This window comes from Schistocerca cancellata, chromosome 5 (assembly GCF_023864275.1).
Source record: "Schistocerca cancellata isolate TAMUIC-IGC-003103 chromosome 5, iqSchCanc2.1, whole genome shotgun sequence".
Lineage (NCBI taxonomy): Eukaryota > Metazoa > Arthropoda > Insecta > Orthoptera > Acrididae > Schistocerca > Schistocerca cancellata.
In genome coordinates, this window is record NC_064630.1 from 265,842,053 (window position 1) to 265,869,462 (window position 27,410).

General features: G+C 43.7%; 1 protein-coding gene across 1 annotated transcript in view; it reads left to right on the forward strand.

Moving 5' to 3' along the window:
- LOC126188482 (outer dense fiber protein 3-like protein 2) overlaps window positions 1-23,447 on the forward strand; it is a 36,882-nt gene extending 13,435 nt beyond the window's left edge. The window contains exon 4 of the mRNA XM_049930086.1: window positions 23,186-23,447. Coding sequence (XP_049786043.1) covers window positions 23,186-23,447 — 262 coding nt within the window. The remainder of the gene's footprint in view (window positions 1-23,185) is intronic.
- The last annotated feature ends 3,963 nt before the right edge of the window (window positions 23,448-27,410 follow it).

Here is a 27,410-nt window from a genome sequence, read left to right on the forward strand (position 1 = left end):
ACAATCACACACGTAGCCAGTTTATGGTATTTACATCCATTACCGAAGTTAATAGATTTCAAATAGAGCTCAAATGTTGTGCATTCTGCTCTACACGTAATGCCTGTTCCAGTCTTAGATCGCACAACACGCCACGCGGTTTTAACTAACAGTCAAAAGCAAATAATTTTGATATTCCGTCCGAAATTCCACACGACTTACACTATGCCGTTCACTTAAATACACTTTGTACTACTTCGCAAACTCGTAATTAGCATTTTTCCGCGATTTTACAGTACTTTCGTCGGAGCTGCTTTCAATGAGATGTTACTGGTTCGAACCCTTAGCCCCAATCCCCCCTAGACCACACCACAGGCTTTCTTCCCAGCATAGATTGGCGCGAGCCTGCATTTTTCTGATTGGCTGATATCACAAACAGCAAATCAGGTTGCAGTATTATCCCGCGCTAACCCGCACTTTACTTCAATGACCAATCATAGTAAAACATTTCTTTCTATGGCAATTGCTAAATAAATAAATTTAGAAAAGTATCAAATATAAAATTACTTCTTCTGAAATTACCGATTAATTTGTGTTCTACTCACGATTTATTAATACCTTAAACTCACTGCACATTTAATTATAGTAAATCCCCTGTATAGTTTAACTGGTACTTTGTGAATAAACAAAACAATTTGCATTTACTTCTGTTCTTCTTCACTCATACAACACTCACACTGCTAATTACTACACATATAAAATAATTATAATTATGCAAATACATTAAATATTAATCAAACATAACTTTACAACATTGTTTTGACTACGACTGCTAGCACTGTCCGTCAACTGCTGCCCTCTACCGCCTACTGGTATAACTACATGCGGCTCTATAACTCATGTCCATGTCAGCTGGTGACATCTGTCGATGACTCATGCCTATAACGATATCGTCCTAACAAGTGACAGGAGCGATGCGAAGGCGCTACGCCTCACTCTATTTCATTTCCACAATGTCCACAGCTTGTTACGTTATACACTATTGCTCAAAAATTAAGGATAATGCTGATACATGGTGAAACAACGCTCTGGTGGGCGGTTTGCGGGTTTAAATCGCCCCGGGGTATGACTATGCGGTGCATTTGACCTGCGGTCGTCGCACGGTGGCACTGACAGCAGTCCACATACGCAGAGGTTTGTTGGTGCATGTCAAGAGTACGGTGCAGCGAGTAAGTGTGCAGATGTTTTCAGTCGTGCTAATGGTGACCGTGTGTTGAAAATGGCTCAAAGAACACATATCGATAACGTTATGAGGGGTAGAATACTAGGGCGACTGGAGGTTGGTCAAACACAGCAGGTCGTAGCACGGGCCCTCCGTATGCCACAAAGTGTGATCTCAAGATTATGGCAACGATTCCAGCAGGCAGGAAACGTGTCCAGGCGCGACGTCCGCAGTGCACAAGACCACAAGAAGACCGATAACTCGCCATCAGTGCCCGCAGACGGCTACGGAGTACTGCAGGTAGCCTTGCTCAGGACCTTACCGCAGCCACAGGAACAGTTGTCTCCAGAAACAGTCTACAGACGACTGAACAGACACGGTTTATTCGCCCGGAGACCTGCAACGTGCATTCCACTGACCCCCAGTCACAGGAGAGCCTCTAAAGTCTGGTGTCAAGACCACAGTACATGGTCATTGAAACAGTGGTCCCAGATTATGTTCATGGACGAGTCCAGGTATAGTTTGAACAGTGATTCTTGCTGGGTTTTCATTTGGCGTGAATCAGGAACCAGATACCAACCCCTTAATGTCCTTGAAAGGGACCTGTATGGAGGTCGTGGTTTGACGGTGTGGGGTGGGATTATGATTGGTGTACGTACACCCCTGCATGTCTTTGACAGAGGAACTGTAACAGGTCAGGTGCATCGGGATGTCATTTTGCACCAGTATGTCCGCCTTTTCAGGGGTGCAGTGGGTCCCACCTTCCTGCTGATGGATTAACGCACAGCCCCACCGAGCTGCCATCGTGGAGGAGTACCTTGAAACAGAAGATATCAGGCGAACGGAGTGGCCTGCCTGTTCTCCAGACCTAAACCCCATCGAGCACGTCTGGGATGCTCTCGGTCGACGTATCGCTGCACGTCTTCAAACCCCTACGACACTTCAGGAGCTCCGACAGACACTGGTACAAGAATGGAAGGCTATATTCCAGTAGCTGCTCAACCACCTGATCCAGAGTATGCTAACCCATGGTTGTGTACGTGTACGTGTACATGGTGATCATATCCCATATTGACGTAGGGGTACATGCGCAGGAAACAGTGGTGTTTTGTAGCACATGTGTTTCGGGACTGTTTTCTCAACTTATCACCAATACCGTGGACTTACAGATCTGCGTCGTGTGTGTTCCCTACATGCCTGTGCTATTAGCACCAGTTTTGTGTAGTGCCACGTTGTGTGGCACCACATTCTGAAGTTATGCTTAATTTATGAGCATGAGTGTAGTGTAACTAAGGCCTGTGGCAAGTCAACTCTTAACTCTGGAATATGACAAAAATAAATTAAATATTGTCCAACACGGTCACCACTAGACTTTACTGCGTAGAAAAGAAAGAAGCTCTGCTCTCTTCCTCTCTGCATCAGAGCTGCGAATCAGCTTCACTAACAGCATATGTTGTCAAGAGGAGCATTTGATAAGTTATGTTGATACTTTCGTACGTGAGGCACAATAAACATTGATTGAGACTTAATTAAAATAAATTTAGTGCCACGCACTGAGAAACTTTCTAAGCGTAGGTACTCACCCATGAGTGCTAACGTACTTCCATGAAATTTTTGCTCATCGTCAGCCGTATTTAGCCAATCTCGTGGAGAACCTAGGGCACGTCCTTCCTCCAAGTCACAGTCAAGAGTCAGCTCCTACACAGTGGCTTTGGTAGGCAGGAGACTGCATAGCATTCAGCTGCACGATTTTGAACTGAGCTAATTGACTTTCGCCAGATCCCCCACCACATATCTGACCACGTCCTCTTGTAAAATACTAAAGTATTATATAATATGCATACAATGTGCGTCTCCCTTTAATATAATGTTTCTAAACTTCCTATCACCCACCACCCTAATAATTCGTAATTTACAGCTCGTTATTTCACATCATATTCTCTTTCTACCGTTCCTCTGTTCATGCAGAATCTCCCTTTTCTTGTGGATGGGGAAGGAGCGGGTCTGTGGGGTGGAGAGAAAGAGTGACACCCTGTCTGTAATTGCTCTCTCAAGGAAAAAACACCTCATTGTAACTGGAATTCTCTGGCTGTGTGCCGGCCACCACTGCTCTGCTAAAACAACAGTCAGAGATTACAGTTTTCTTGTAACGTGTTGCCGTCTCCCACTCTCCACGTCACTAGACGGCGCTTCCACAGTTCCACCTTGACACGCCGCCTGGTAGGTGATACACATTCCAGTGCGCAAGCTTGAGGTGGTAAGTGCAGCCTCTTGCGACATGGCTTTGCAATGTGTTGCCTTCTTGACGCAGAAAATATTAGATACAGGCTCCCAGGTAGATGCTATTTTCCTTGACTTCCGGAAGGCGTTCGATACAGTTACGCACTGTCGCCTGATAAACAAAGTAAGAGCCTATGGAATATCAGACCAGCTGTGTGGCTGGATTGAAGAGTTTTTAGCAAACAGAACACAGCATGTTGTTATCAATGGAGAGACGTCTACAGACGTTAAAGTAACCTCTGGCGTGCCACAGGGGAGTTTTATGGGACCATTGCTTTTCACAATACACAGAGTGAATCAAAAAGAATACCACAACTTTAAAAATGTGTATTTAATGAAAGAAACATAATATAACCTTCTGTTGTACATCATTACAAAGAGTATTTAAAAAGGTTTCTTTAACTCAAAAACAAGTTCAGAGATGTTCAATATGGCCCCCTCCAGACACTCGAGCAATATCAACCCGATACTCCAACTCGTTCCACACTCTCTGTAGCATATCAGGCGTAACAGTTTGGATAGCTGCTGTTATTTCTCGTTTCAAATCATCAATGGTGGCTGGGAGAGGTGGCCGAAACACAATATCCTTAACATACCCCCATAAGAAAAAATCGCAGGGGGTAAGATCAGGGCTTCTTGGAGGCCAGTGATGAAGTGCTCTGTCACGGGCTGCCTGGCGGCCGATCCATCGCCTCGGGTAGTTGACGTTCAGGTAGTTACGGACAGATAAGTGCCAATGTGGTGGCGCTCAATCCTGCTGAAATATGAATTGTTGTGCTTCTTGTTCGAGCTGAGGGAACAGCCAATTCTCTAACATCTCCAGATACTGTAGTCCAGTCACAGTAGCACCTTCGAAGAAAAAGGGACCAAAAACTTTATTGGCTGAAATGGCCTAGTCAACAACGCCTCAAGCGAACAAATGTACAACTAAATGAAACTTTATAGCTCCCTTAATTCGCCGACAGATAGTGCTTTGCTCTGCCTTTTGTCGTTGCAGAGTTTTAAATTCCTAAAGTTGTGGTATTCTTTTTGAATCACCCTGTGTATAAATGACCTAGTTCTAGTAGATAGTGTCGGAAGTTCCATGCGACTTTTCGCGGATGATGCTGTAGTATACAGAGAAGTTGAAAATTGAGAGAACTTAGAAAATTGTAGCGAAATGCAGGAAGATCTGCAGCGGATAGGCACTTGGTGCAGGGAGTGGCAACTGATCCTTAACATAGACAAATGTGATGTATTGCGAATACATAGAAAGAAGGATCCTTTATTGTATGATTAGATGATAGCAGAACAAACGCTGGTAGCAGTTACTTCTGTAAAATGTGTGGGAGTATGCGTGCGGAACGATTTGAAGTGGAATGATCATATAAAATTAATTGTTGGTAAGGCGGGTACCAGGTTGAGATTCATTGGGAGACTCCTTAGAAAATGTAGTCCATCAACAAAGGAGGTGGCTTACAAAACACTCGTTCGACCTATACTTGAGTATTGCGCATCAGTGTGGGATCCGTACCAGATCGGGTTGACGGAGGAGATAGAGAAGATCCAAAGAAGAGCGGCGCGTTTCGTCACAGGGTTATTTGGTAACCGTGATAGCGTTACGGGGATATTTAGCAAACTCAAGTGGCAGACTCTGCAAGAGAGGCGCTCTGCATCGCGGTGTAGCTTGCTCGCCAGGTTTCGAGAGGGTGCGTTTCTGGATGAGGTATCGAATACATTGCTTCCCTCTACTTATACCTCCCGAGGAGATCACGAATGTAAAATTAGAGAGCGCGCACGGAGGCTTTCAGACAGTCGTTCTTCCCGCTAACCATACGCGACTGGAACAGGAAAGGGAGGTAATGACAGTGGCACGTAAAGTGCCCTCCGCCACACACCGTTGGGTGGCTTGCGGAGTATAAATGTAGATGTAGATGTAGATGTTCTTCCGATTGAGCTTTTTATGTACGACACGATATTCAGTCTTGTTTCACTTAAAGCCAGTTTCGTGCTAAGCCTTAAAATAGTTTTACATTGGATTTTTTGGGGAATGAACCACAAATTAAGAATGAATAACTGGAAGTTTTACCAATATTTTTTTCAATCCTTTTTAGATAATGGAGAACCGCGACCTGCGTAATTTTATATAATCCCGTAGGTGATCATATACGGTAGGTTTTTGGTAACTTTTTCGGCATATGGAGTCCCATTAACTCACTGGACACTGGTACTCATAATGAGAGGAATTTAGTAGTATTTTATATACCTGATAGGTATTCAGGAATTGCTTGTGTTTAGCTTTCGTCCTTTCTAGATGTCACGGAAGCGTTTTACGTTCTTTTATGGTATTTTATATTTAACGTCCGCTACTTAGCGAAGGAACTGCTGACTATGAGCGCTGGGTCATCCCATTCTCTTTTCACGATCGTAACATGACTTGATTTTGTATGTTCATTCCGCATATCTTTGCACTTTAGTTACATTTCTTACCATACAAGAGTTTTTATCTATTACACTGATCTACATAGGGAGGAACGATCACCACGATAACATAAGGGAAATCAGAGCTCGTACAGAAAGATATAGGTGTTCATTCTTTCCGCGCGCTATACAAGATTGGAATACCAGAGAATTATGAAGGTGGTTCGATGAACCCTCTGCCAGGCACTTAAATGTGACTTGCAGAATATCCATGTAGATGTAGATGTAGATGAATTTGTACACGTTGCACCCGATGATGCAGCTAAATGCTGGAAAACCTGCCGTGCTTATAAATAAGGGACTTGGAGTGAAGCGATCTTATCTTCAAACTCCTACCTTTCAGTTACATTCCACTTTGAATCCTCTTAAAATTTTGATGCGATAGCATTCACCGACAAAAAGGTGAAGTGTCACCTTCTACATCGTCTTTGGACAACTGTGAGAAGACTATTCAGTTCTTATTACAATGCTGTTCTTATTCCTGTTTAAGTTTAAGTAATTTTAAACAAATGAGTGTGTACGTGTGAGCCAAACATGTTAGAATTTTAGAACTAGGTATGTGGAACATCTCACAGCATTGAAAAGTAATAGCTATCACTCCTAATTTGCTAAGCACCTGTTGACACTGGACCATTAAACAATAAACATACGACTTGATTTAAAATTTATAAGTTCTCACTATCTCCCTGTCTGTCTGTGTCTCTGCTTCTTCATCACACACACACACACACACACACACACACACACACACACAGGGTAGACATGTCAAATAACAACAGTGAAATCGCTCGCTACTCTTCAAAGAAACACGCAACGACACAATTGACATCGTATAACTTTTGTAACTCGTGAACACGCGACAGAAACTTTGTAATTTTCTGATAAAATACGGGAAATGCGTGTGTAACAGATAAAACCAGAAATAGCAAAATAAATAAGCGTTTTTGCACATCTAAAACAAGGGAAGTGGGACTATAGCACGCCCTAAATGACACGATATTCATGTGTAAGGAACGGTCAAATGAAAACGAGACACATGTAAAAAAGTAAGTAACATTTTTATTTTTTCAAAAGTAATTGCCATAACTGTTAACACATGTATCCGACTGTGATAGAAGACAGTCAATGCCTTCTTGGAAACATGTTTGCGTTGCCTACGGAACCGTGATTCTACCCAGGCGTCCGCTTTTCCTTCCGAAGCAAATCGGTGGATACGAATATCTTTCTTCAGGGCTCCAAAAATATGGAAATCGCATGGGGAGACATCAGGACTGTACGTGGATGTGTGAGGGCTTCCCAGTGAAACTTACGCAGAGTAGTTGAAACAACCTGCCAACAAAATGTTCGCCCACATGTTGCTTAAGTTGTAAGTCCTACGTATCGTCCCAAACTAAGACTACTGTGCAGTCACAAGTGTGGCGTATTGTCAGAACAGAGTATTTGTTCCGGGTTTCCCGCGGAGACGGTTCTGATGCGGTACAGATAACACAAGCATCGCTGTGTGGGAGTGAAATGCTCCAAAGTTGAAACACGTGGGGCAGCACGATTCTCGTGAGCAAAACGCTTATTCACCTTGAAATTATGCCGTTATGTGAAATAAATGCAATATCGCGTCCAGTCGTACTGAAAAGGTGCTAATAGTTTCACGGTAAATCAAGTGCAATTTAGACGTTTTGTCAACATAGTCGTTTTGCCTTTCGTGCCATAACTTCGGAGTACGCTTCCAGTTACCGTGCCCTTTCACTCCTGTTACCCGCGCCGCAGCAGAATTATACCTGCAGGAAACCCAGAACAAGTGTTCTCTTCTGACAATGCGCCATTTTTCTAGCGCAGCGGTCTTAGCATGGGATGCAATGTGTAACCTAGAAGTCCCCTCGTACTTTGACAATCAGTGAGAAATGTGGGAGCTGTTATAGATTGCTAAGTAGGGAGATTTGTTGCCAATCCCGTAGAAAATATATCACTACATGGTGGTGGTGGTGGGGGGGAGCTTGTATTGGGGAGAGTATTGGGAAAATTGAAGAGGCTTCCTCCTGAAACTGAAGATGGGCACTGATTCTTGACCATTCTTTGCCCATCATTTTGTCCCTCACATATACTGGCAGTTGCCTAATAAGTACCTTCATTAACTGACTTTCACTAATCGGTTCGTCAATGTACTTTCTTCTAATGCAGTTAAAAGTATTATTTGTCCATTACAAGGACCTGGATCTATTAGTTCCAATGTTAGTTTTTGTTATTCACAATCCGACCAACATTGGCCCTTAAATTACTGGGAAAAGTAAGCTCAATTCTTAAAATTTTACTTGTGCAGAACCGTCTATTTTGCGGCTTCTGCCTCTAAATGTCCTATCAAAAATTGAATTTTCTTTATATCTTCCCAAACAAAAGATAGAGCTTCTTCAAATATTCTTAAAATACATTCGGATACAGCCCTCCCTCCGGCTTGAAAGTTGGGAAACGACCTACCACGTGACTACCACTTATTAAATTCAATTTTACTCACCAGTCACTCATGAAATGTAGCAATACTACTTTAATTGGACAGTGACACTGCGTTTCTCTGTTACGTATCTCAGGATCCAGCGCATCATCCGTATCTCTTGTAAAAACTAATACGGTTTTATTCCCACCATGTCGATTACCAGTAATGCCCTTTATAATATATAGACTCTTTTGTATGTGCAAACGGCCCTCTGCCCGTTCTATCGTTCCTATTAATACGGAGTTTTCAACACTATGCTCCACTATGCTCTCACCACAGTATGAACACTCTTTGTTGTTTACAATGCTCTTCATGCATTGAAGTTCTCATCAGCCTGGACTTCAGATTTCTTAGTTCTTTTTGCCCTTCTTCTACCTTGTTAACTGTCGGGTTCAAATATATATTTGCTTTTACGTTGTTCATACGATTTCCGCCAATACCTCCTGAACAAATTACGAGGATTCTTATCGCTCTGCCGGCCGCGGTGGTCTAGCGGTTCTAGGCGCTCAGTCCGGAACCGCGCGACTGCTACGGTCGCAGGTTCGAATCCTGCCTCGGGCATGGATGTGTGTGATGTCCTTAGGTTAGTTAGGTTTAAGTAGTTCTAAGTTCTAGGGGACTGATGACCACAGATGTTAAGTCCCATAGTGCTCAGAGCCATTTGAACCATTTTTATTATCGCTCTAGTTCTGTTTGTCCAACAATTTGTTGTCTAATAATAATATTCTTCTTCTTTATTTTATCTGTCACTTTGATTTTTATATTACCTATCTGCTCACTGAGTTGTAATGTGTCTTGTTTCAGATGGACCATCTCCATTTCGCGATTTCCGATTTCGAATACGTGTTCGCAGTCTATGCACTCGGTTGCGTTTTTATATTATCGAATTGACTAGTTAACTCGTACTTGGGGTCTTCCATTTTATTCAAAGTTAATCGAGTCCCTAATGGCACGCCTTCTCTTCGGAACTTTCTTCTAATATGTTAATACTGTTTAAACCTTTAACCCTACAGAACACAATTACACTGAAGAGCCAAAGAAACTGGTACACATGCCTAATATCTTGTACGCCCCCCACGAACACGCAGAAGTGCCGTAACACGATGTGGCATGTACTCGACTAATGTCTGAAGTAGTGCTGGAGGAAACTGACACCACGAATCCTGCAGGGCTGTCCATAAATCCGTAAGAGTACGAGGGGGTGAAGATTTCTTCTGAACAGCACATTGCAAGGCATCCCAGATATGCTCAACAATGTTCATGTCTGGGGAGTTTGGTGGCCAGCGGAAGTGTTTAAACTCAGAAGAGCGTTCCTGGAGCCACTCTGTAGCAATTCTGGACTGTGGGGTATCGGACTGCACTGCTGGAATTACTCAAGTCCGTCGTAATGCACAATCGACATGAATGGGTGCAGGTGATCAGACAGGATGCTTACGTATGTGCCAGCTGTAAGAAACGTATCTAGAAGTGTCGAGGGTCCCATATCATTTCAATTGCACATGCCACAACCATTACAAAGCCTCCACCAGCTTGAACAATCCCCTGCTCACATACAGGGTCCATGGATTGATGAGATTGTCTCCATACCAGTACACATCCATCCACTCAACACAATCTGAAACGAGACTCGTCAGACCAGGCAACCTGTTTCCGGTCATCAACAGTCCAGTGTTAGTGTTGAGGGGCCCAGGGGAGGCATAAAGCTTTGTGTCGTGCAGTCTATCAAGGGTATACGAGTAGGCCTTCGGCTCCGAAAGCCCATATGGATGATGTTTCGTTTAAAGGTTCACATGTTGACACTTGTTGATGCCCCTGCATTGAAATCTGCAGCAATTTGCGGAAGGGTTGCACTTCTGTCACGTTGAACGATTCTCTTCAGTCGTCATTAGTCCCGTTCTTGCAGGATCTTTTTCTAGCCACAACAATGTCGGAGATTTGACATTTTACCGGATTCCTGATATTCATGGCACTCTCTTGTGAAGTGGTCGTACAGGAAAATCCCCACTTCATCGCTCCTTCGGAGAAGCTGTGTCATGCGCCGACTGTAACACCATGTTCAAACTCACTTAAATCTTGATAACCCTCCATTGTAGCAGCAGTAACCGATCTAACAACTGCGCCAGGCACTTGTTGTCTTATATTGGTTTAGGCGTTGCCGACCGCAGCGACGTATTCTGCTGTATTTTTTTTTCTTTATTGTAATTTCATTCCCATGCCCCACATGGGCAGGGGAGGGCTGGCAGCGGCACAGTCCACCGCTCTTCAGCCAAAGGGCTTTACAAATACAGAAGGCGTACTCTTACGTAAAAGGGGGACATAAAAAACACTGTAAATGGAGATGATGGGAGTTAAAATACACACTAATAGGGGGACATGCACTGGTGCACAGTTAAAAAGTCGACATAACGTTAAAAAGAACACAGTTGGAAATGTGTAGCGCACTTAAAAAAACCCTGGAGGCAAAGACAAGTTGAAAGTCGGCCACAGTGTAAAAAGCACACGAAGAATCATGGACTTTATACGGGTCGAGCACACAATTAAAACCACATCACTTGATGACACTGTATAACGGCACGGAACACAACACTAACGCAACACACTTGGTAATGAATTGTGCCTGTTTACATGTTCCTGTATTTGAATATGCATGCCTATACCAGTTTCTTTGGCGCTTCTGTATACTGCTCCAAAAAATGTGTTCAACTGTCCTACAACCTGTCACATAAGTATTCTCAGAACCACAAATTCATCTTTAATCACTCAACACGAATTGAACTCACAGCTAAAACGTAACTGTCGACAGTTTTCCGGAGTGTGGCTGTCGGCACCGGAACGTGACATCTCGTGGTAGTCGTGCGCTCCTGGCTGCGTGAAGGGGTGTCGGCTATAGCTGAAACAATCGGTTCTCGGTTGTGTCATTTTTTTCAGGTCAGGTTAACCTGACTGTTAAAACCTCTCAAAACAACCGGTTTCTGAAATAACCCATTTTCGGTTTTTATTCCTTTAATTTCCTGAGATAAACGTAGAAATGGAACAAAGATTGAAAATTTTTGACTCTCTCAGTTTCAAGACATATAGATTAAACAGGTAAATTAAACAGGCAAATAAAAGAAAACTTAATTCACCATTCGCTGCTTTTCTCGGAAAGTGGTAAGTTGGGAAATACTACAAACATCACCAGTATTTTCCTATTGATTCTAATTTTCTGAAACTCTGCTCAAAAATCGTGTTGTAATCTGGGATCTTACCACTAATCGGGCAAAACGAATAGTCAGTGCTACATGGTGAAAACTGATGTTGAAGATCGCTGTTTCTCGTGTTGCCGGCCGGAGTGGCCGAGCGGTTCTAGGCGCTACAGCCTGGAGCCGCGCGACCGCTACGGTCGCAGGTTCGAATACTGCCTCGGGCATGGATGTGTGTGATGTCCTTGGGTTAGTTAGGTTTAAGTAGTTCTGAGTTCTAGGGGACTTGTGACCTCAGAAGTTAAGTCCTATAGTGCTCGGAGCCATTTGAACCACTTTCTCGTGTTAATTTGCCCGTTTGAAAGGGCTGCAAGCTGATAAAGACGTATTGTGTAGACACAAGGCAGTATATGAGCTACTTTCCACTTTTATTCTATACTATGAATGACTTGTTCTTAGGTGTTTAAGTTGTTACTGTTACTATAATTTCCTTCCTCTTTCATTATCTCATAGAAATGGCAGACAAATCTTCAGTCTTTTAAAGCGAATGAAGCACTGTACTTCATTCTACGCCACATCGTAAAAATGTTTCCAGATTAGGGCTAGTGCCATTCAGCAATACACTGGGGGCAAGTCTTGCACGTGTACCTTAAGCCGCGACACACGGAAACAGGGGCATTATTGTCTCACCAGTGCTATGTCAATTCAATCGCCATGTGTTTGTTGCTCGTTTCTATCGGCGTTGTTATTAAAATAGCTCTCAGAACTTTTCCAATTTTCAATAATAACGCAATATTTCAAACCAGTGCAAATTTTGCAAATAAACAATACTCCTTTTTTTAAAAAAAGGTTTATTAAAAAACGAAAAGTATTAGTACTGCTGGTAGGGCTAATTGATATTTCGGTTTTTTACTCGGTTATTAGCAACAATTATAAAAAAACACCTGTTGCAACCGACACCAAACAAATACCGATAAATACCATTTATCCAGAGCGGAAAGACCGGTATCAGTTTTAACCGACCGGTTTTTCCCATCCCTAGCTGCCTCCGGATGCGATAACTCATCGTTGACTGCGCTCGGCTGCTATCACCAGGACGCGTTGACTCGTAGTCGATGTCTGCACCCGGCTGCCACGACCGGGACACAAAATTTCGTCGTCGACAGCGCCCGACTGCCATTACCAGGAAGCCAAGTCCCTTAGCTGTCTGCCCGCAGCTGCCACCAGGGGGCGAAGTCGCATAGTCGCCTACCTCGAAGTCGCTGTCGGATACGTGACTCTCCTTCGCGTCCTTTCCTAATCCACCTCTCTCTGGTCCTTATCGATGTCGCCAAGTCTGCTGCTACAGGCCCCTGGATCCGGAGAATGAAGCTTGGTCATTCACGACTTCCTCTCAATTACTCTGTCACATCGTTTTCGGAATTCTTGTAAGAGCGTAACACGCAGCTAAAATTTTAATTATGTTCAGTCAACTACACCCTAAATTCAATCAGCTAGTTCCCTTGTCGAGAGGGACTAAGATGGAGGAAATTGCACTCTTTTGTTGCAGTAAAATAACTGGATCTTGCCGATAAACCAAAGATTATATTTATCTCCGTGCCTTTTTTCTGCAAGTTATGAGTTACCTCAGGGCTAACGATTAAGCTTTCCTAAAATTCTAAGCTAAAAGATAATCCTCTGTTAATCTGATAAATTCCATTAAACATCCAATAAAATTGACTATCTGTCTTTATCCACAAATTTGTAAATCGATTAAATACTTCAGGATTGAGTAGCTAAAGAAATAAATTTAAGCACTCTTTCACTTTTTATTGCACTTGTAACATATACATTTGACGTATTACAGACATTAACAGACTGATGCCAAAATACAAAAAAAAAAGGCTCAAATGGCTCTGAGCACTATGGGACTTAACATCTGTGGTCATCAGTCCCCTATAACTTAGAACTACTTAAACCTAACTAACCTAAGGACATCACACACATCCATGCCCGAGGAAGGATTCGAACCTGCGACCGTAGCAGCCGCGCGGTTCAGGACTGAGCGCCTAGAACCGCTAGACCACAGCGGCTGGCCGCCAAAATACAGAACCATACATTACATATAACGTATACATCGCTGCTACATTTTAGATTTTCATCTTTCTAGCTAATTACATTATTTTAATTAATTCGCAACGAGGATCAGATGGGGTGCAACGGTAGGCGGGGTCACCTTCATGACGTTTTCCTTCGATGTGACTATAGTAGTCGCCGACTTGTCTCTGACCGCAACGACGAAGACGCTGCCTGCATTGTATTGCAGCAGTCCCGTTCTCATCGTGAAACGCAAGAAAAGTAACATTTTTATACTCACAATAATGATAAATCACACTGTCTCAAACAAACGCTAACTTCTTCATGTTAGAAATCAGTAACTATACTATTATGGATTCTCACCTGTACACGCTGAGCGACTAGAGTACTGGTGAGACAGCGGTAAAATTCTGTTTCACCATAAAGGTTTGGTAAAACATATAACGCAAGACAAATAATAATAACAATAATAATATTAAAACATTTAATGCGGGATCACTGCAGAAGAAATTTTGAAGAGCAAGATCTTTAGGAAAAAGTTTGCGGAGGTGAAGGATTTCTTCGAGGAGCAAACGAGAATAAACAGAGTATTCTCGGCAGAAGAACGTGCACGAGTGAGCCAACGGATGAAGGAGTACTGGCGAAAGAGGAAGGAAGAGAACTTTAGAAAGTGAGGAAAGTTGTGTAAACGTAGCCCATCGATGGCTGTAACGAAAATTAATAAATAAATAACTAAAACATTTATCATTTCGTTTAATACTTTAACACTACGTTTCGTTCTTCTTTTTTTCTGTCCCAAAGCTATGTAGTGAATAATAGCAAAACCTTATCTTCTTTCTGAGCTTAACGTCTCACTCATTATAGAGAGATGCTGACTCAGTTTTTCAGGCTAGCAAATCGGAAGTCACGATACACAAAATGGAAACCATTGAGGCTATGGTTCTGATGTCACTCAGTAATGTGTGTAGTGTTACATTACACTGAGCTGACAAGAGTCATGAGATACTTCTTAACATCGTTTCCGACCTCCTTTTTCCGTACGTAAATGCAGAATCCCGACGTGGCAGGGACTCAACAAGTTGTTGGAAGTCCCTCCAGCAACACTGATCCATGCTGCCCCTATAGCCATTCGTAAATGCGAAAATGTTGTCGGTGCAGGATTTTGTGCACGAACTGACCTCTCGGTTACGTCCCATAAACGTGCGATCACATTCATGTTGGGCGATCTGGATGGCCGAATCACTCACCCGACTTGTCCACAATGTTCTTCAAATCAGTCGTGAACAATTGTGGCCCAGTGACAAGGCGCAATGTCATCTATAAAAATTCCATCATTGTCTGGGAACATGAAGTCCATGAATGGCTGCAAATGGTCTCCAAGTAGCCGCACATGACCATTTCCAGTCAATGGTTGGTTTACACCACGCCACACCATTTTGGAGCCACCACCAGCTTGCGCAGTACCTTGTTGACAACTTTCGTCCACGGCTTCATGGGGTTCACGCCACACTCGAACTCTAGCATTAACTTTCACGAAATGAAATCTGGATACATCTGACCAGGGCACGGTTTTCAAGCCGTCTGGGGTCCAACCGCTGTGGTCACGAGCCCAGGAGAGGCGCTGCAGGCGATGTCGTGCTCTTAGCTTAGGCACTATATTAGATTAGTTTTTCGTTCCATAGATCCGTGCTGAGGAGATCCTCATGGATGTGGAACATGTCAATATTTTTTTTTTCTTTTTTTTTGCTGAAATAACAATACTAACAGTATGAATATATACAATACATAATTCGTTTCTATTTTAAAAAATCGTCAATGGAGTAAAGGAGTTGGCCATTAGTAAGTCTTTCAGACTCCTTTTAAGCTGATCTTTATTTGTAGCTAAATTTTTTATGTTTGCTGGCAAATTATTGAAGATGAGTGTTCCAGAGTAGTGGACCCCTTTTTGAACTAAAGTAAACGCTTTTAAGTCCTTGTGCAGATCATTTTTGTTTCTGGTATTGTATGTATGAACTGAGCTGTTTGTTGGAAAAAGAGATATATTGTTTAGGACAAATTTCATTAAGGAGTAAATATACTGAGAGACAGTAGTTAGTATACCCAGTTCTTTGAAGAGGTTTCTACAGGACGTCCGTGAATTTACTCCAAAAATAATACGTATTACACGTTTTTGGACTCTGAAAACTTTTGTTTGACTTGAAGAGTTACCCCAAAATGTTATACCATGTGACATTATGGAATGAAAGTAGGCAAAGTATGCAAGCTTTTTCATTTTTGCCGGCCTGTGTGACCGTGCGGTTCTAGGCGCTTCAGTCTGGAACCGTGTGACCGCTACGGTCACAGGTTCGAATCCTGCCTCGGGCATGGATGTGTGTGATGTCCTTAGGTTAGTTAGGTTTAAGCAGTTCTACGTTCTAGGGGACTGATGACCTCAGATGTTAAGACCTATAGTGCTCAGAGCCATTTGAACCAATTTTTCATTTTTACATCGCCTATGTCAGCTAACGCTCGAATTGCAAATACAGATTTGTTAAGGTGTTTCTGCAGTGGTGTGGTGTGCTTCTGCCAACTGAATTTGTGATCAAGTTGTAATCCCAGGAATTTAAGACTGTCAACCTCTTCTATCTGCTCTTCTTCATACTTTATGCATATGCTGGGTGGAAACATCTTACAGGTTCGGAATTCCATATAGTGAGTCTTTTCAAAGTTTAATGTCAGTGAGTTGGCTTTAAACCAATTATTAATATCCATGAAAATATCATTAGCAGATCTTTCTAGAACTACACTCGACATACTATTTATTGCAATACTTGTGTCATCTGCAAACAAAACGAACTCTGCTTCTGGCAGTGTAACTGATGAGAGATCATTAATGTACACAAGAAACAGCAATGGCCCTATGATGGATCCTTGTGGGACACCATATCTAAGTTCTTCCCATTCTGATGATGACTGATGACTTAATTCACTAGTCCCTTGCACTTGACACCTTTTGTTTCCTATTAGCGAGGTATGACTTGAACCATTTTGCAGCACTGTCGTGACACCATAGAATTCTAATTTATTTAAAAGGATGTTGTGGTTCACACAATCAAATACCTTTGACAAATCAAAGAAAATACCTGCCGCTTGTAATTTGTTGTTTAATGAATTAAGTACATTTTCACTGTAGGTGTAAATAGCCTTCTCGATATCAGAACCCTTCAGCAATCCAAATTGTGTTCAAGATAATGTTATTTGTGGTCAGATGGTTGAGAAGCTGCCTGTACATTACATCACTCGTGCCGGTGGTCTGCTGCTGTGATATTATCATGGCGAAGATGGTTGCTAAGAGCTTTATGCAAAAAATGTAAATGCCGTATGGCTAGGGCCTCCTGTTGAGTAGTCCGTTTGCCTGGTGCAAGTCTTTCGATTTGACGCCACTTCGGCGACTTGCGCGTCGATGGGGATGAAATGATGATGGTTAGTACAACACCCAGACCCTGAGCGGAGAAAATCTTCGACCCAGCCGGGAATCGAACCCGGACCCTTAGGATTGACATTCCGTCGCGCTGACCACTTTTTTTTGTTCGATGTAGTTCGTTGCGTTGGGTCTGGGCGGACGTCACAAGACATCCGTTCAAGTTGATCGATGATTCCTTGACTCAGTTTTTTTATTACAGAGAGCACGCAGCCCTCTGACCGAACACTCTGAGCTACCGTGCCGGCTTTTAAAATGGCTCAAATGCTCTAAGCACTATGGGACCTTGACGTGTACACTATCCTTGTAAAAGTTATCTACAAATGAATTAAGCCGCGACTACTACTACGACTACTAATACTAATACTGCTATTATATTATTATTATTATTCTTTCTTTTCTCAGACGTTATGTCTGGTTAAAAATGGAAAGTGACGCGGACCTTGATCAAGCGTGACGTCCTTTTAACTGTACGGTAGATGTTACATTGCATTTAAGAACTTTCGGGTAATTGAACATGTATCAATAATTACAGATTTCTGTAGTTACATATATATAAGTTTGGATGTAGCTGTATTGCGTTGATGTACTGGTGGATATTGTGTGGTATGACTCCTGTAGTCGATAGTATAATTGGTATAATGTCAACTTTATCCTGATGCCACATGTCCTTGACTTCCTCAGCCAGTTGGATGTATTTTTCAGTTTTTTCTCCTGTTTTCTTTTGTATATTTGTTGTATTGGGTATGGATATTTCGATTAGTTGTGTTAATTTCTTCTTTTTATTGGTGAGTATGATCTCAGGTTTGTTATGTGGTGTTGTTTTATCTGTTATAATGGTTCTGTTCCAGTATAATTTGTATTCATCATTCTCCAGTACATTTTGTGGTGCATACTTGTATGTGGGAACGTGTTGTTTTATAAGTTTATGTTGTAAGGCAAGCTGTTGATCTATTATTTTTGCTACATTGTCATGTCTTCTGGGGTATTCTGTATTTGCTAGTATTGTACATCCGCTTGTGATGTGATCTACTGTTTCTATTTGTTGTTTGCAAAGTCTGCATTTATCTGTTGTGGTATTGGGATCTTTAATAATATGCTTGCTGTAATATCTGGTGTTTATTGTTTGATCCTGTATTGCAATCATGATACCTTCCGTCTCACTGTATATATTGCCTTTCCTTAGCTAAGTGTTGGGTGCGTCTTGATCGATGTGTGGTTGTGTTAGATGATACAGGTGCTTGCCATGTAGTGTTTTCTTTTTCCAATTTACTTTCTTCGTATCTGTTGATGTTATGTGATCTAAAGGGTTGTAGAAGTGGTTATGAAATTGCAGTGGTGTAGCCGATGTATTTATATGAGTGATTGCTCTGTGTATTTTGCTAGTTTCTGCTCGTTCTAGAAAGAATTTTCTTAAATTGTCTACCTGTCCATAATGTAGGTTTTTTAAATCCCCTTCCTCCTTCCTTTTGCTTAATGTGAATCTTTCTGTTGCTGAATGTATGTGATGTATTCTATATTTGTGGCATTGTATTCGTGTAAGTGTATTGAGTGCTTCTACGTCTATATTACTCCATTTCACTACTCCAAATGAGTAGGTCAATATTGGTATAGCATAAGTATTTATAGCTTTTGTCTTGTTTCTTGCTGTCAATTCTGTTTTCAGTATTTTTGTTAGTCTTTGTCTATATTTTTCTTTTAGTTATTCTTTAATATTTGTATTATCTATTTATATTTCTTGTCTGTATCCTAGATATTTATAGGCAGCTGTTTTTTCCATCGCTTCCATGCAGTCGCTGTGGTTATCCAATATGTAATCTTTTTGTTTAGTGTGTTTTCCCTTGACTATGCTATTTTTCTTACATTTGTCTGTTCCAAAAGCCATATTTATGTCATTGCAGAATACTTCTGTTATCTTTAGTAATTGGCTGAGTTGTTGATTTGTTGCTGCCTGTACTTTAAGATCATCCATGTATAGCAAATGTGTGATTTTGTGTGGGTATGTTCCAGTAATATTGTATCCATAATTTGTATTATTTAGCATGTTGGATAGTGGGTTCAGAGCAAGGCAGAACTAGAAAGGATTTAATGAGTCTCCTTGGTATATTCCACGCTTAATCTGTATTGGCAGTGATGTGATATTATTTGAATTTATTTGGATATTAAGTGTGGTTTTCCAATTTTGCATTACTATGTTTAGGAACTGTATCAATTTAGGATCTACACTCCTGGAAATGGAAAAAAGAACACATTGACACCGGTGTGTCAGACCCACCATACTTGCTCCGGACACTGCGAGAGGGCTGTACAAGCAATGATCACACGCACGGCACAGCGGACACACCAGGAACCGCGGTGTTGGCCGTCGAATGGCGCTAGCTGCGCAGCATTTGTGCACCGCCGCCGTCAGTGTCAGCCAGTTTGCCGTGGCATACGGAGCTCCATCGCAGTCTTTAACACTGGTAGCATGCCGCAACAGCGTGGACGTGAACCGTATGTGCAGTTGACGGACTTTGAGCAAGGGCGTATAGTGGGCATGCGGGAGGCCGGGTGGACGTACCGCCGAATTGCTCAACACGTGGGGCGTGAGGTCTCCACAGTACATCGATGTTGTCGCCAGTGGTCGGCGGAAGGTGCACGTGCCCGTCGACCTGGGACCGGACCGCAGCGACGCACGGATGCACGCCAAGACCGTAGGATCCTACGCAGTGCCGTAGGGGACCGCACCGCCACTTCCCAGCAAATTAGGGACACTGTTGCTCCTGGGGTATCGGCGAGGACCATTCGCAACCGTCTCCATGAAGCTGGGCTACGGTCCCGCACACAGTTAGGCCGTCTTCCGCTCACGCTCCAACATCGTGTAGCCCGCCTCCAGTGGTGTTGCGACAGGCGTGAATGGAGGGACGAATGGAGACGTGTCGTCTTCAGCGATGAGAGTCGCTTCTGCCTTGGTGCCAATGATGGTCGTATGCGTGTTTGGCGCCGTGCAGGTGAGCGCCACAATCAGGACTGCATACGACCGAGGCACACAGGGCCAACACCCGGCATCATGGTGTGGGGAGCGATCTCCTACACTGGCCGTACACCACTGGTGATCGTCGAGGGGACACTGAATAGTGCACGGTACATCCAAACCGTCATCGAACCCATCGTTCTACCATTCCTAGACCGGCAAGGGAACTTGCTGTTCCAACAGGACAATGCACGTCCGCATGTATACCGTGCCACCCAACGTGCTCTAGAAGGTGTAAGTCAACTACCCTGGCCAGCAAGATCTCCGGATCTGTCCCCCATTGAGCATGTTTGGGACTGGATGAAGCGTCGTCTCACGCGGTCTGCACGTCCAGCACGAACGCTGGTCCAACTGAGGCGCCAGGTGGAAATGGCATGGCAAGCCGTTCCACAGGACTACATCCAGCATCTCTACGATCGTCTCCATGGGAGAATAGCAGCCTGCATTGCTGCGAAAGGTGGATATACACTGTACTAGTGCCGACATTGTGCATGCTCTGTTGCCTGTGTCTATGTGCCTGTGGTTCTGTCAGTGTGATCATGTGATGTATCTGACCCCAGGAATGTGTCAATAAAGTTTCCCCTTCCTGGGACAATGAATTCACGGTGTTCTTATTTCAATTTCCAGGAGTGTACTTTGTATATTTGCAATATTTGTAGTAACCATGAGTGGGGTACACTATCAAAAGCTTTTTGGTAATCAATGTATGCGTAGTGTAGCGACCTTTGTTTAGTTTTAGTTTGATATGTCACCTCTGCATCTATTATCAGTTGCTCTTTACATCCTCGTGCTCCTTTGCAACAGCCTTTTTGTTCTTCATTTATAATTTTGTTCTGTGTTGTATGTGTCATTAATTTCTGTGTAATGACTGAAGTTAATATTTTGTATATTGTTATTATTATTATTATTATCATCTTCAGCCTAGAAAATAGCCCTCTTCCTCTGGAAGCTAGCTCTGATGTTCACAACAGTAATCAGTAGTAGCCACTGGTCACAGCCAGGAACTGATATACACTACTGTTTGTGAAAACTACAGCACCAAGAGGGAGACATATGATTACAATGAAATTTATTGCACAGATTAGGGACAAGACAATATACATATGATTATAATTACAGAACTCTACATACACTCTGACTGTGACAATTCAGTGCGTTGGAAGACGCCATGTCAAAGTGGAAGACAGGAAGATAAGAACGAACATGAATGGCTCATGCCGCGCTCGACCCGCGACCATTCTCATAATGCCTCATTTTATTTGTTTCTTTATTAACGTTACAGCGTGACCCACCGCCCTGGTAATCATAGTGAGTTATTTGTCACTAAAAACTAGTAACAAACCTGAAGAGGTTGTTTCTTCGTCTTTTTCTGTAGCTTCTCTCAGTGCTGTTAGTTATTCTCTGTTTCACGAAACAGTTTTGTTAATTAAAAAACACATATAATATATAAAATAAATTTTGGAAAAGGAGAACAAATTTAACCATGTTGTTAATAAGAAAATAATAGAGGGTAGGAAAGATTTAGAAGGAAAAAGAGGTTCTTTTACTGGGTATTTCAATTGGGTGGGCTTCCGTAAATACTTCAGCCCTGTCTCACCTGAATAGGCATATTGTATTACATTATATTGTATTAGGTAAACGGATCATAGCTTGTCCGACTTAAGCCAAAAAATGCTATTTCTTTCTTATAAACGCTTGGCCATCTGGAGCTCCCAGGTCTGCCACTTTTATTTCTGTCCAGGCCCTGCTTGGAAGAAATAAGTGATGAGAGGTAGCCAGGGTCCCCTTGCTGATTTGACGTCTCTGCACCGACTGAGCGTGGTGAACACTGACTGTCCTGTATTATATCTCTTAAAAAAATAATGTAACTATTTATTTTGAGGAAATTATTACTATCACAGAAAATAGACAAGTTTTAATAAAATTATTTCACTGGATTCATTCAATTAATCTCACTGAATATTTTTACATAATTTCTTCCACTCCGGCTATCAAACATTGTGCTGTGAAAAACATTTTTTAAATGTACCGCGTAATGGCGGCTAATTGTTAACAGTCAGAGATCACTGTTACTCGCTCCATAGCAGCTGGAAACATGCTAAATAATTTTCATTAAATATTCTTTTCATAAGATAAATGTGGCGTAGGTTCTTGAAATAGCACAGGGAGATCACTTTATACTAATATATTCTTACTAGGACACAGTTTATACCATTAAATATTTGCAATTACGTTAAGAGAGAAACAAAAAAAAGGTTCAAATTGCTCTGAGTACTATGGGACTTAACAGCTATGGTCATCAGTCCCCTAGAACTTAGAACTACTCAAACCTAACTAACCTAAGGACAGCACACAACACCCAGCCATCACGAGGCAGAGAAAATCCCTGACCCAGCCGGGAATCGAACCCGGAAACCCGGGCGTGGGAAGCGAGAACGCTACCGCACGACCACGAGATGCGGGCACGAGAGAAACAAATGCTAGCGCAGCACAGTAACTTGCGTATCTTATTCCAGCTAACACCAGAACGAACAGAACAAAACAGACTAGACAGAAGAATGAGCATTGCATTGTGTTTTATACTCTTACAAAGATAATAATACTTCTTTTAATTACTTGCACATTATAATCTCATACAATAAAAATGTTTTTTCTGCATCTGTCGATCTATATTGTATATTTTTACAGTTAGTGTTATTACCTTTCGCAGATAAATCGATGTTTGCAGTTCATTTTGAGTCACATACAGTCATTTTTATTTATGTTTCACCTCGATAATGGTGAATATCGCAAAAGGGATACCACACCTGTCCGGTCACACAGAAGAGGACGCTGCTGGTTCTACGTGCACGTGCTATCCTAATCACTTATTACGGTTGCACTGTTCCCCACACCCTTCGATTTTGGTGTGATTCGGAACACTGCTTCTGGGTGCTGCGCTTTTGGCGAACGGTAGCGTATGACACAGTGGCTGGCGTCCCGTGCCGTAACGAGCAGGCGACGGGTGAGCGTTGTGGCGCGTGCGCAGGCGCGGCTGGCTGACGGAGCCGCTGTACGAGGCGAGTCCGGGCCCGGCGGGCTACGTGCCGCCGCCCGCCGAGGTGTACCTGCGTCGCGCGCCCAAACCCGCGGTGGGCGGCCGCCGCCCGCCCATGCCGCAGTCGGCGCGCCCCGGCCCGGACGCCTACTACCCCAGCTACGCCTGGGGCCGACACACGCCCGCCTTCTCCTTCCGGAAGCGCAACTCGCCGCTCGTCATGGCCTTCTTCCTGCGGGAGGACAACCCCTGACGCCGGCGCCGCCTCACTTCACCTTAAGTTTCCTGTGTCCCTCTAGTAAATCAGTAAAGTACTTTTACCGTGTGAAAAGTTCATTTCCTCCGCGCTTCGGAGTCGCTGTAGCATTGAGTAAAATCACACTCGCGGACGGGGCGAGCATCGTCGCACTATTGGTGCTGTGCCCTGCACGACATAGATGTAGGTGTTATGACAGATGGCCACTTGTTATGACTCCTGCACCTCTTGTTACGGCCGTTTGCTACTTGTTAGCAGCAGACACAGTGGCTGCGCCACAGACTGAGACGGCGTGGAGTTTTACAATTATTTATCGAACTTTCTTTACAATTTCTCCCTCGTCGTCGCTGCCCAGCCCTGCAGATCCCTCCGCCTGGCTGCTGCTGTGTAGATTCTCCGACAATGCGCGCAACGCGCGCCACCAGTGCTCCGCTGAAGCCAGGATGCCCTGTGGTTGAGATGAACTCGTCGCTGCTCGCTCCCCACTACGGGCACGCCCACGGAGCCGCGTCCCCAGCTGCCGACGCCTGCTGCACCGGTCGCTGGGAAGCCGTCAGTCGCGATGTCCGCGAGGTCCCTCATGGACGGATCAGGCGGCGTGGCCGGGTTGCCGTGAAGTCCGGGCGTCAGTTCCCGGCGGCGCCTGTGACCGAGACCGCGCTGCGGCCGGTCCTGCTAGAAGTTCTCGCTGTAGTTTGTCAGCCATGGTGCCGACCGAACTCGGGCCGACCCCCAGAGCTGAAGTTGACATCTGGCGGCGAACGGATGACTCCTGAGAGCTGGAACAGACTTCCGGAATCGTCACCTGCGAAGATTGAACATTCGGACACGGAGCACGTCCGTCCTCACATCCGAACTGCTTCCTAATGGCTTTTGTCCGCTGCTGCCTGCGCTCCACTATTTATATCCGACAGGACGACGTTTTTTACCGTCGGTGGCAGCTTCTTGTTATTTCTCCCGCAGTATACAGGGTGTTAAAAAAAGGTACGGCCAAACTTTCAGGAAACATTCCCCACACACAAAGAAAGAAAATGTTCTGTGGACATGTGTCCGGAAACGCTTACTTTCCATGTTAGAGCTCATTTTATTACTTCTCTTCAAATCACATTAATCATGGAATGGAAACACACAGCAACAGAACGTACCAGCGTGACTTCGAACACTTTGTTACAGGAAATGTTCAAAATGTCCTCCGTTAGCGAGGATACATGCATCCACCCTCTGTCGCATGGAATCCCTGATGCGCTGATGCAGCCCTGGAGAATTGCGTATTGTATCACAGCCGTCCACAATACGAGCACGAAGAGTCTCTACATTTGGTACCGGGGTTGCGTAGACAAGAGCTTTCAAATGCCCCCATAAATGAAAGTCAAGAGGGTTGAGGTCAGGAGAGCGTGGAGGCCATGGAATTGGTCCGCCTCTACCAATCCATCGGTCATCGAATCTGTTGTTGAGAAGGGTACAAACACTTCGACTGAAATGTGCAGGAGCTCCATCGTGCATGAACCACATGTTGTGTCGTACTTGTAAAGGCACATGTTCTAGCAGCACAGGTAGAGTATCCCGTATGAAATCATGATAACGTGCTCCATTGAGCGTAGGTGGAAGAACGAAACTAAAATGAGCTCTAACATGGAAAGTAAGCGTTTCCGGACACATGTCCACATAACATCTTTTCTTTATTTGTGTGTGAGGAATGTTTCCTGAAAGTTTTGCCGTACCTTTTTGTAACACGCTGTATGGCAGCGTAACTTAGCGTGCTGGCCTCACTTCCCTTACTAAGCACTCTCCAGGTTTCGCTCAGCTCGCGGTCTGTGTGCGTCCTTGCGTCAGCTTATTGGTAGACTGCAACTGTCAGCAAGGCTATCTGTGCCGCGCTTACTTCGCAACGCCTCGATCGCCGGCATGCCTCTGTTTTGCCATTCTCCACTGCGTGAAGCAACGCTTACTACATGTGGCCGCAACATAGGTTTTCGATAAAAACGTCGAAACGCCTGCGATAAATGCTTGTTCGAACGTAAATGTAGATGATAGCCAAGGCTGCAGGTTGTGCTCTTGATCTGACCACAAACGGCACGTCTGCAATCTCCTCGACACCTCGGAAGTGTCAGTCGTGGTAAGAACAGTGTTCTGTGTAGCTCTTCGTGCATTATGTCGGAGCTAGGTGCATCGAATATACAGCGGTTGGTAGTTGGTTAATCATATCACGGGTACTTCTGTAACAAAGTATTCGGTCTTTCCAGAGGCACCGTATCGAGGCTTTATACCGTATGTGAGGAAAGCGGAAAAACTTTAGCCTTAAATCAGAACGCGGGCGAAAGTACGTGCTGAGTGATCGTGACGGACGGTCATTGGAGATGATTCTGACAAAAAGTTGACGACAGCTGCAAAAGTCATTGCAGAACTGAATGTCGCACCACCGAAGCAACACGAAGGGGCTCTAGAAGCATAGAATTGGAAGACGAGCTGGAGTTCCAAAACCACTCACCAGTGATGCAAATGCCGGTAACAGGGAAAGGTGGTGTGGAGCAACGGAAGAAACTCATTTGGTCGCATGAGTCTTACTTCACACAGTTATCGACGTCCCTCCGATCTTACGTCCCAAGACTGAAAACACTGCGGGAGGTTCGCCGATGACTTGGGCAGCCCTATTGCAGTATTCCATGGGCTCCGTAGTCACTCTGTTGCAAAAGATAGTGTGGCCATTCTGGCTGATCAGGTCTATCCCATGGTGTAATCTTTGTTCCTCCAATGGTGGTTTTCTGTTCCAAGAAGACAGGATCTTTGTTCACACAGCTCACATCCTCCATGACTGGTTTTGGGGGCGCGAGGTTGAACTGTCGCATCTCCCCTGGCCACCACGATCACCAGATCTCAATATTATTGAGCCTTTGTGGTCTACTTTGGACAGAAGTTATTATCTGAATTTGCCAATATTTTTCAGAAAAATGGTATAAGATTCCTTTGAAAACTATAAAGGGGCTGCATTTCTCCCTTCCGAGACTGGAAGCTGTTTTGAATATCAACTATTTTTGTGGTGGGCGTACTGTAAGACCTCCAGTACACACACCATCAGATTATTTGACTTGTCGCTCTAACGAAGTAGGCGAGTGTCAGCAATATGTCTCGTGGTCTTATCGTGGCGTGTTTATCTTCTGCCGTTAGGTCAGACGATAGAAATGCCACTTGCACGCTTAGAGTAGCAGATTGACGGTAACCAACTTTAAACAGAAATTGATTAATTTTCACACACGTTTATTAAAATAATAACGATCATAAACCTTACTTAACTTGGTTCTGGATGCTATTTACAATTGAGAATCTGAAGTTCCTTTGGTCTTGGTACGTAATCTTATTCTCACATATCTCTGATACTTGACAAAGTGTCTATTCATTTCTCTTCATGGCTATGTACAGGAATATGATAATCTTATTAGGCGCAGACTGAAACTTGACTACAGACTAATGCAGACTGACTAATCGGAGGTCTGTACACTCGTTATAATACCTCGCGCGTTCAGGTATCACTGCGCGAGTGTGATCCGCGAGGAGAAAAGGTTCTACGTTAGCAGCAATCTCATTGGCTGCGTTACATATTAATACGCGGATCGGCGGAAGCAGAATTTGGTCCGTCTCTAAGACAGTGCCATCTCGTAGTGCGGAGACGGACGAGCGCTGCGCCTGCGCTGTTGTGCTTAGCGGGGCGCGCTCTAGTGGGAAAGTTGTGTACGCGCTGACTACGCGGAACTATGTACACAACAGTTTTCCTACGCCTTATTATGCATGGCAGTGTGTCGTGTTTTTGTTTCCATATTTTTGTCCATCCCTTATACGCGCGTAATGCTCCGCAGATTTATGGGAAACGTTCTTGGCTGACTCAGATTAGTATTGCTACACTATTAAGTCAGTCTAAGTAATGGAAACGAACTAGAAACCAATATTATAGAAAGGGGATGAGGT